The 10,828-nt window shown below is 51.4% G+C and overlaps 1 protein-coding gene across 12 annotated transcripts in view; it reads right to left on the reverse strand.

Annotated features, from left to right (window-relative positions):
• DHRS12 (dehydrogenase/reductase 12) overlaps positions 1-7,924 on the reverse strand; it is a 66,496-nt gene extending 58,572 nt beyond the window's left edge. For 7 of the 12 annotated variants that reach the window (XM_057533247.1, XM_007193707.2, XM_057533249.1 and 4 more), the window contains exons 1-3: positions 7,803-7,924; positions 3,554-3,687; positions 1,792-1,874 (exon numbers count right to left, since the gene is read on the reverse strand). In XM_057533247.1, coding sequence (XP_057389230.1) covers positions 1,792-1,874; positions 3,554-3,687; positions 7,803-7,858 — 273 coding nt within the window. In that variant the 5' untranslated portion in view covers positions 7,859-7,924. Of the gene's footprint in view, positions 1-1,791; positions 1,875-3,553; positions 3,688-7,414; positions 7,501-7,802 lie in introns of those variants that run through there. The other 5 variants (XM_057533245.1, XM_057533243.1, XM_057533242.1 and 2 more) reach the window with 4 other exon arrangements.
• Positions 7,925-10,828: the final 2,904 nt, after the last annotated feature.

Consider the following 10,828-nt stretch of genomic DNA (forward strand, 5'->3'; position numbering starts at 1 on the left):
CCCAGATCGCAGCTGCCCTTGCAGACGTTAGAGGAAGATTTAGAGACCCTCGAGCTCGCAGCCAGCCCTAAGCCTCCAGGAGGAATCTGACGGCAAGAGGCTGCGGAGTCTGCGGAAAGTCTCTTGCCTTGAAAACGTTACTTCAAGATGTGGAATAACCTTCATGAGCAGAGGCAAAATAGTCCATTCTGGATTGGGGCATTTGTTTTCCCTTTGGCCACGGCCCAAGCCGGAGGGCGCGGGGCGCTGTCCGCCCCTCGGCTGTGGGCAGTTGCTGGAGGGGCAGGTGCACACGACAGAGGAGGAAACTCCAGGTGGGGCTGGAAGCAACATGCTCTGAAGCGAAGGCGAGGGGCCCGTGGTCACTGCCAGCCAGCCCCCTCCTCTCCACTTGACACTGGGGGTTCAGGGGCCTCCATCGGGGCTGGCTCCCCGGGGTACCACCTGCACAGGTGCACAGACCCCACAAGTGGGCCCCGCTTGTTTTTTATTTTTTAATTCTTTTTTGATTACTCATTCCTTTCGTTATTACTGTGATGATTTTTAAGTCTCCTAGCAATAACACTTCGGACTTTGGAACTGTTACCTTTGTTCTTATTAAAGATTCTACTGTGTTACACAGCCAAAGTGCCTTCAAGGGGGAATTTTTTTTAAATTACTTTTTATTGGAGTACAGGCCCCGCTTGTTTTAACGCTATGCCTTCGCCGTCCTCCAGTTCTTAGGCTTTTAACACCAGGGTCCCAGACCTTCGTTTTGCACTGGGCCCTACAGATTATGTAGCCAGTCCTGGTTCCGACTCTCTCAGAAGAGGAAGCCCACAAACCGTGAGCCAGCTCTGAAAGCTCTCGAGAGGAAGTGGCTCTCATCAAGGCCAAAATGTCATTTGTTGTCCCTCTTTATCCGAAGACCACTGGGTCAGTTTACAGCTTGGCTCACCCTGAGTCACCTCTGATGTGTCTCACTGACGTGGCCTCCCTCTGTGGGGGGGACTCCAGCAGTGCCACGTCCGTATCATGTCTCTGCAGCAGGCACTGATGCCTTCACGGGGCATGGGATCAAACCTCACCGCCCCCCTTATCCCGAGTCCAGCCCAGACTTTGAAAAGCGCAGCTCAGAGGAGCGAGGCGGGGGTGGGAGGAATTGGGAGATTGGGATTGACATATATACACTACAGATACTATATATAAAACAGATAACTCATGAGACCCTACTGTATAACCCAGGGAACTCTACTCAGTGCTCTGTGGTGACCTAAATGGGAAGGAAATCTAAAAAAGAGTGGATATGTGGGGACTTCCCTGGTGGTCCAGCGCTTAAGACTCCGTGCTCCCAATGCAGGGGGCCCGGGTTTTGATCCCTGGTCAGGGAACTAGATCCTGTATGCCGCAACTAAGAGTCCACATGCCGCAACTAAAGATCCCGCACGGGGCAACGAAGATCCTGTGTGCCGCAATGAAGACCCAGCACAGCCAAATAAATAAACATATATATATTTTTTAAAAAGAGTGGATATATGTATATGTATAACTGATTCACTTTGCTGTACAGCAAAAATAAATAAAATAGAACAGAATAAAATAAAATAAAATAGGACCTCTGTCCTGAAACACACTGAAAAAGAAAAAAGAAAAGAAAAGCGCAGCTCCAGCTCTGTTGGCTGAGGCTGCCTCCCAAGCGGAAGCACAAACAGGCCACTGCCAACTCGGGGAGCGTGGCCAGGAGTCCAGCCCCCTGCGCTGCGGACCCTGCGGGCAGGAACCCCCCAGCAGGAGGGGCAGAGAGCAGCTCACCTGGTTCCCGCTCTCCCTGATGATCTCACCTCTGGCACCTTCCGCTCGGTTTTGATCTCGACAAACCAGGTGAACTGTGCCACCTGGTGGAATTCAACAAAACCGTCTGTGAGGGAGAGCGACAGTGACAGCTATGGAGACCGGCTTTTCCAAGTGAAGGACTAAGACATACGGGCTCACAGAAAGAGTACCTGAAACGGAGACTATTCTGGAAAATCTAGACAGATGGTCCCCATAGTCAGAGCAGCAGATGTAAGAGAGAGGGCGATCTTGGAACCCGTCCTGCCTACCTGAGCTGACTGACGGTGCATCTGGGACAACGTCCTGACTTAAGGGTCTGACTATATCAAGGATAAGAAGGGTCGGTTTTCGTCATACCTGCATCCCTAACATCTCACAGAGTACCTGACACACAGGTATCAACCTAGCTGCACTTCGGACCCACCTGGGAAGTTTTTAAAGCTCTAGATGACGGGCCCAGGCCTGCGTATGTTTTAAAAGCTCCCCAGGGAGCCTAATGTCAAGCCTAAGTTGAGGAGCACTGACCTAATATGCAGCAGGAACTCGACAAATATTTACCAAATGGCTGAATCCATAAATGGCACTCAGACTATTCCAGCAAAAGCCATACCGTCATCCATCAAGGCTTATTTAAAGGGGACTTGCCTTGTCTGCGGCAGTTAAGAAGTAAGCATTATGGAACCGGCTTTCTTCACCTAAAACAGCTACTTTTTAAAATAGGGCCTGTTTCATGAGAGGCTACACGCTAACCACATAACCAGCCCCTCTGCTTTATCCTCTTCCCCACAACTCTTCAGAGCACCTCCCAGGTGCTGAGATGCAGTTAATCTTCCCCCTGACTTGGCAGATAATTAAATACAACTCCAAATGGTGTAATACTGCCCTGGAAAATGCCTAACAATTTTAGAGAAAAGAAAAAATCTCGAGCATCTTGAAAAGTGATAAATTCCCAACTTATTTCCCCAACTTCTGCTGGAACATCCATTTTTCCTGGAGAAGGGGCTCTGGAGAGACACGGCAGGCTTTTCTAGCCACCACAGTGCCATTAAGTGACCCAGGGCAGTTGAGCTCATGCAGGAACTTCTGGCATTTACCCGGAGGAAGACTTCAGCTGACTGAATAATTTACGGGCACCCAGAGAGGCGCTTCCCCACATCAAGCTTAGGGAGGAGAAAGAGGAGGGTGTCTCCAGCTGCTCGAAACCTGGAGGCTGGACACCAGGAAGGAAGAAGGAGGTTCACTGCACGCCCCTCTCCCCTTATTCTGGGGGCTCTGGCTCTTAACCAGGGTCCACAGCCAAATTGCGAGGGACTCCCAGTATCCTTCCCACCCCCGACCCCGTTCTTGTTGAGAAGACGGGAACTGGAGACCGAGTATCCAGGTGTTTCTCGTTTTAAGGTTCCACTGGTGATTCAGACGCCTAGGGTTGGCCGGAGCCCCTCACTGTTCTTAATCAGAAAACACTGACTTGTGGACAGGACCCCAGCTCTCCTGTGAGTTAACTGTGTTGAGAAAAGCCTCCTCCAGTCACTCGCTCTGTCCGCCTCTAGCTTGAAGCTTACCGCACAGCCCAGAGCGCTGGCAGCTGCGCCGATCAGCACAGGGTCAGTGTTCAGGGCTCCCGGCTGTGCTGGCTGGGGCCCTCCTGACCCTCCTGTGACACAGGGCACTCTCCCCGGCATGGACCGGCCACGGGCTGGCCTCGGGGCCCAGTGCACACACGGGTTAGCAGGCTGCTCACCTCGCTTGGCGATCTCGAAGGCAGTTGCTTTTCCAATGCCGCTGTTCCCCCCGGTGACCATGAAGGCTCTTCCAGGGACTTGGACCTCCAAGTCATCAGGGATGAAGTCCTTGGATGCAGATTCATAGCCACTCCTGGAAGCAGCAGAGCCACAGGAGGAATGGCCGTAAGTGGCTGGGAACGCAGTCTCCCGTGGGGAGAAAGCCTCGTTCTGCGCTGGGCATCGTGCTCTCGCCCAGCACATCACGCGGCCCCTTGCTTCCTGGGCTCCCCCTGCTATCCTCCCTGGTCTCATGAACACCCCCATCTTCTCCAGGCCTACATTTCCTATACCATTAGCTTCCTGAACTGAAAATGCTTGGAGATTCCAACAATTTGGTGGCCAAACTACCTTGCTCTGACTGCCTCTGATACCAGGAGGTGCCCCCCCATCCCAAAAAAACCCTTTGATAGATTTTTTTTTTTTTGGCCTTTTTCCCACAGTGTGGGAGCAGAGAGGAGCTTAAGAGACCAGGAACATCATGCCTACTGCACCGCAGGACAGGTGTCTCTAACCAGGTATAGAAGGACCACGGCGAAGTGGGTAGATTTGCACGTAGGGAACGAAGGAGGGGGCAGGTGCAGTTATATGAGGGCTGCACGCCTTCAGAGGAAGCAAGGCTCCTTCAGGGCCACAGGGTGTGTTCTGCACAACTCTAGGGGGCGCCGTTCCGATCATAGTGATGAGAGATTCGTATCTGCATCAGGACAACTTTCTGCCGCATGACAGCAAAGCACATAGAGAAGGAGGTGCTTCTTCTAATTTGCACAAAGGCATCATATAGGATAGAAACAACCCTGAGTTCCGTAACTGTTTCTCTCTGCTTTTTGAGCTTCCTCTTCTAGCTTTACTGTCCTAGTATTCCCCAGTTACAAAATTGGCTGAGGGGAGTGGAGGCAGAGCGGAGGGGGATTGGCAGGAGGAGACCCACAGGGCGGAGCTCTCCCCACACACCAGCAGGCTGGGGTCTCAGCTTGTGTCTCTCACGCAAAGAGCTGATTCCCTGCAATGCAGAATGCAACTCTTTCCCCCAAAGGTTCTGGAAGAAGCCCAGTGCCCTCCCCGCACCCTGTTTACACACAGACTGCCAACAGCTGGTCTCCTGCCCCATGCCCTGGCACAGCACAACTGCCAATTACATGCCTGGACACTGGTGAAGAGGGCCAAAGAATGTTTATGAGCTTGGGTCTGGTTTAGCCACAGGGGCGGTCACTGCCCCTGGTCTCACGGTCAAGAGACCGGGGAGAATGTTCCTGATCTCACCATCTGTAACTCGCCCAAACATCCAGGGCAGCTCAGAGAATGCCCTTTCCATTGCTTCTGCTGTTAGTGGGCCACTTATTGGGGCAAGCAAGACTTCTGACTGTTCCAAGGCCTCCTGAAAGGCTGACTTGAAACTAAAAATAATATCAATCATAAGGGCTTTGGATCAAACAACTTGGATCTAAATCACAGCTCTGCCTCTTAACAGCTGTGCCGTCTCATGTGTTGGCTTAACCTTTCTGAGCTCCTGTCTCATCATCTGCACAAAGGGGATAATCAAAGCTACTTCTTGGGCAGCCTGGGTGAGATAATGTATGTGAGGCATTTATCACACACTTGGAATAAATTAAGAACTCAATAAATAGTAGTTGCTATCATTATTACTAGTATTAATAATGACATGAATACCTTTCACGTTCAAAACTAAGCTCATTTGTCCCCCCCCCCACAGCCCCCTAGCCCTTCAAATCATTAGGGACTTTGAGAGTAATTTAAACTATAACCAAAGATGAAGCTGGAAGATTTGGTTTTTCCCACAGGTTGGTGTCCCAGGATCACTGTGAAAAGATTATCTTGCAGAGGAAAGAGGTTTCTCAGAAAGAATCAAGGGCCAGGGAGTCAGTGAATAGGGGCCCAGGCAGGACAAGGCACTGGTGGGGAGCAGGAAAGAGCTTTCCAAACCACCACAGGGCCAGAAGAAGAGTAGGGCAGAGAACATGCCCCAAGTAAATGCCCCACAGGGACCCGGCCCCGAGAGCCCCCTCCTCCTGGGGCAGGAAGCTGAGAGGCTTTTCTCTGTGACACACAGCTAGAGGAGACCTTAACCTCTGGGCTACCACATCGATCCTATTAGAGACTTAGGATTGCTGAGGACGGCTCCTGTGGATTAAACCTCTTCCTCAAACTCCAGGCTGTGAGCCAGTTGCCAAGTGGGCGGTGCCAGGCTGGGCTAAAGGACACGTCATACCTCCCTTTGTCCTCTGCCTTCAACACAGGGATTCCATCCTGATCCTGTCTGTTGTTAACATAAGACGACTTAGTTTTTTTTGTATCCTCCCACCCTCTTTTTTTATCTTTATAAACTCTTGATATCAGTCCTTATTTTTCAGACGTAGAGAGACATAAATGACTTAGCCAAGGTCTTGAGATGGTAGGTGATAAAGCCCAACACCCCAGCCTAGGGCACCTTCTACGTCACCAGTGGTGCCCAGAGTGGCCCCCAGACAAGCAGCATCAGCATCACCTGGCAATCTGTCCGCGGAGTCAGACACTCCAGGGTGAGGCCGAGCAATCAGTGAGTGGTTTCACATGCCCTCCAGGTGATTGTGATTCAAGCCGAGCAACCACTGTACTTAGTGTTTCCTGAACCCCCCGAATATAGGAATCAAGCTCTCCGGCAGGCTTCCCCCAATTTATCCGATATGGAATTTGCTAAGGTCCCACCCACACATGCTAGGAGCTTAGGAGTCAGTTGTTGTAGCTGAACTACCCCCTGGTAATTCTTAGGTTTGGGTAAGTTTAGGAAACTGTAACTAGGTCCTGCTGCCTAGGGGCCCAATATAAGGAAGCTTTATAAAAATCCTGGTGTGCCAAGAATAAACACTGTAAACCCAAACTACAGACTCTCAAGTTGGAATCAAAGTAAGGTGTTGTCTTTCCCTCCAATTCACTAAATACATAATAGCAGGGAAACCCGCCTAAGTTTGCACCCCTTCAACTTCACGGAAGAGTCTGGGGAGAGACTTTTAGAAGCCTGCTTTCCTGGGGCAGGAAGCTGACTCAAACTTTTCATGCTGCATTCTGTGTTAACATGGAAAGATCCAGCAAATGGTGGCCACTGCCTGTACACCCCTTTGAAAGAGGTGGCCACGGTATTCACCTAAATTCAGTGGGTCAGGGTTGACAGCTACACTTCCCACATTCTCTGCAGCACTCGCCCCTGAGGAGGGTCTGCCCTTTTTCCAAAAGGATGTGGGGTGCAGAGAAGGGAGCAGCGGTAGCTGTCTCCCCTTCAATGATGCCTGGAGTCCTGCTATGATGGAAATTTGCCCGGGCTGCCTTAGGAACTGATAAAAACCCTAGGGCAGGGAGGAGAGGAAGTCTCCTAGAGATGACTCGGATGCACAGCAGAAACACCTGTAGGATTTTTTAACAAAATGTCTGTCTAGGCCCCAGTGCACATCAGCTGAATCAGAATCTCTAGGGGGAGGGCCTGGAAAATGGTATCCTAAATTCTCCACTGGTGATTTCTGATTTCAGACGGGTGAGAACCACTGCGTAAGCCTAACTAATTCTAAGATAAAAACCACCTCTCCATCTGCCAGAAGTGGCCACCCCTTAAAACCACAGCGAGGGCGATCACGGGGCCGGTGGAACCATCCAGCACCGTTCAGCAAGCTCACACTGGGTGCAGAGCCGACACTCGCCCTGAAACCCGCGCCCGGAATGTTCCAGCTGGAGGGAGAGGTCACAGTCCACAAGCCGCAGTTGATGAGTGAGGAAAAAAACACACGCAGCAAAGTACTAAACAGAATCTCGACTAGCAGCTCAGAACTAACCGCGTCTGACGCCGAAAACAGCCCCACGGAGCCAGTACCGGAGCCCGCCCAGCAGGGTGCCAAGGGAACACCCGGGAGGCTCTGAGGCGCCTGGGCCGCCTGACGTCAGTGGGTGGGGCCTGCGCGGCAAGGCCCCGCCCCCGGGCGCCAGCCCCGCCCCCCGGGCGCCCGCCAGGTGCGGGGGTCGTTCCGGCCGGCGGTACCTCTGCCAGCTAGCGGGCGCCTCCGTCGCTTGGTGGGTCCAAGAGATCGCGGGGAAGTCGCGGGCGCGTCCCCGCTAACCTCGCTTGCGCGCGCCGAGGCGGGCCACGTGACAGCTGGACGGCCCGCCCCCCCAACCGGCAGCCCCGGCCCGCGGCCCCCGGCGCGGTACCCTCTGCATCCTTACTTGGTGTATTCGCGCAGGCCTTTGGCGAACCACACGGCGCTGCGGTAGAGGAGCATGGTCGGGCGGGCGCCGCACGCAGAGTCTCGCGGGCCTGCGCTCCCGGTGCCCCCGCCCCGCCCCGCCCTGCCTCTCCCCGCCCCGCACCCCGGGCCAGCCAGCGGTTACATCATCCCAGTTACATAAAAACCGCGGCCTTCGGGGCTTTTCTCCACTGGGAATGCGACGGGGTCTCTGTACGACGTGGAACGCCCCTCCTGCCCCGGCTCTGGAGAGTGCCCCCTCCAGCCCCAGCCTCAGAGGGCTGGGCCGGGGGTTGGGGGGTGGGGAGGGAGGGCAGACAGTGCTGCGGGCCGCGCTGAAGGTCCGCATAGTCACCTCTGGGTCGAAGCCGGGCGTCAGCACGTTTTGGGGGTATGACTAGGATGCAAAGATGGCACCGAAGCGCACCTCCTAGAATCTGATGACCCAGAAAATCGTGTGGAATAAAAGCGATGAGGCTTACTGATCCTAAAAAGATGTCTTCATCTCATGGGTTTATCATAGGGGTTACTGAAAAACTAGCATTTTCTAAGTTCCCACCTACCTTATTTCACGAAATGCCCCCAGTATCTCAGCGGAAGGACATGGCCTCTTCAGCAGGTGCAATAAGTCAGGTCAATAACATGCACAGTGACACGATTGTGGAGAGGCAGGGCTGGGTCTCTCTCCCTCCGGAGAGGTAAGTCTGTCTCCAAAGTACAGACTTGTGCCACTAGTTCTGCAGCATCTTGCAGTGCCAGGGTGGGGCCCTTTAGCTCCTCCAAATCTTCATCAGCGTCCCCGATTCCCCAAGGCCAAATAAACATACTGTGTTAGTTAAAAAAAAAAAAAAAAGCATAGTGGCTCTGTCAGCCTACATCCTAGACAAGTCATCCAGCCCCTTCTGGGCCCCATATGCAGGAATCGGGCACCCCTGTCCACATCTGACCTCCATCTCTAAGTCCCAGTTAGGAAACCTCTCTCGGTTAAATTCTGTACTGGTTTACCCAACTCACCCAGAGACTGAGACACCCTTACATAAGATGTGCAGAGACCAGCTGGTTTAATGGCCTCATTACCTAGGATAGACGATATAGGATCACTGCCCCCTCCCAAGTGGGAGTGTATTTAATGCAGAATACCTTTTGAAACAAATTTCCCCCGGACAGCTTGCTCCTCTGAACAGGACTGTGAGGTTCCACGGCATTGCTCTTATTTTTGACAGAGTGATGAAAGGAAGTTTAAACAAGTGGCCTTCTATAAAGCCACCCAGCCTGGTGTGACTTTCAATGCCAGTCAGGTTAGACCGGGAGAACATTTTGGACCCCCAGAGTTACACAACTGTGCTCTGTACACTCTGTGTCAGTGATGGAAAAGGTATCAGTCGGCTCTGAATCTCTCCCACCACCTCAGGAAATGTGCTTTTGGCTCACAGAGGGGGTAAGAAATTCTTTTGAACCACACAGTGTATTGAGGACATCAGCAGCACCTTGCAGTAAAAGGGTGGGTGGAAACCCAGCTCTCTCAACCTGCCGTGTAAACCCCGGGATGCTGCAGACCTACTCCGTTCTTAGTTTTGTTGTTGGTAGAATGGGAATGAATATGCTCACTTCATGGGGTTGTTGTGATGATTAAAGGCATTCGTAAAGAGCTGAGCAAAATCCCTGGTTTCATACAAGGTGATCAAAAAACGTTCACTTTCCTCAAGTTTTCTTCTCATTCTTTCCCTCCTACGCTACACCCATGCCGTGTACATTCCATCCACGTTCCATGAGTGCATGAAGTATGTAATGTTTATCCTCAAATCAACAAGTATCCACTAGGGACTGCATTGTACACACTTCATAGGAGGTTTTAAGAAAAGACAACCCTCATCTCAAAAGGGAACTCCACTCTCCCCTGGATGACAAGCAACATACACACACAAAAGAAACAAAGGACAGGATGGGATTAATGGGAAAAGGGTCCAGTTTAAGTAGGAGTTAGCTGAGCTGGATTTTAGTTCTGTTTTGTCACTGATTCTCAGTGTTACCCTGGGTAATAGTGATAAAATTTATTGACGGTTTAATATGTCCAAATATTGTGGATTATCTCACTTAATCCTTACAATGATCTAGTAAGGTTGTTCTCACTATTATCTCCATTTTACAGATGAACAAACTGAGACTTAGAGGGTAAGCCACTCGGCTGAGGTCACAGTAAATACACGTTGGAGCCAGGACTGGAGGCAGGCAGTGGGATTCCAGAGCCAACAGACTCTCACTGGACCGTACTGTATGGGGGCAAGTCACTTAGCCTCTCTGGGCCTCAATTTTCTCATCTAAATGAAAAGGAAATTAGATAGATGACATCTGGGGCCCCTTCCAGCTCTGACTTTCTATGACTAATAAGAGAATTACACAAAGATGTTAAATAAGTTAGGCCCAAGGTGCTTTTCAAAGAGCCACATCCAGTGGGTGGAGCTGCTTCATTTCATGTGGGTAGAGAGCCTCGAAGATATTTCTTCTGTGTCCCTGGTTCCAATTTGCTACTCAAAAGCCACACAAAGAAATCATCCTCTGAAGCTTGCTTCTAATTGATTTAGAGCCCTGAAGCTAATTTTGACCAAACTGGAAGGAGAAGCAGAAGGTGAGGACTGAGAAATCCATAGCTTTCTGCACAACAGATACACATGATGGGAAGTCTGCGTGTATACACACACACACACACACACACACACACACACCAGTGTTTGCATCTCTTCCACTGAAATTCAGTACCAGTTCCTCCAGCCCAGTTGTCATGGCAACACCAGCTGCCAATGAGATCATGGAAGACAAGGTTATAATGGCAGTGGTGCCTTAATATTTTACCTGGCAAAACCACTTAGGTAATAAGCTGAATAACCATAAATCATAAATCCATGGGAAGCCCAGGCGCCGCTGATTGTACGTGTTTAGTGTGCAGCTGGGGGTGGGGAAGAGACATGAAAGCGAAGGGAAGGGAACAAAAAGGAAGGAGGGTGAGGT

The sequence above is a fragment of the Balaenoptera acutorostrata genome, chromosome 18 (assembly GCF_949987535.1).
Source record: "Balaenoptera acutorostrata chromosome 18, mBalAcu1.1, whole genome shotgun sequence".
Classification (NCBI taxonomy): domain Eukaryota; kingdom Metazoa; phylum Chordata; class Mammalia; order Artiodactyla; family Balaenopteridae; genus Balaenoptera; species Balaenoptera acutorostrata.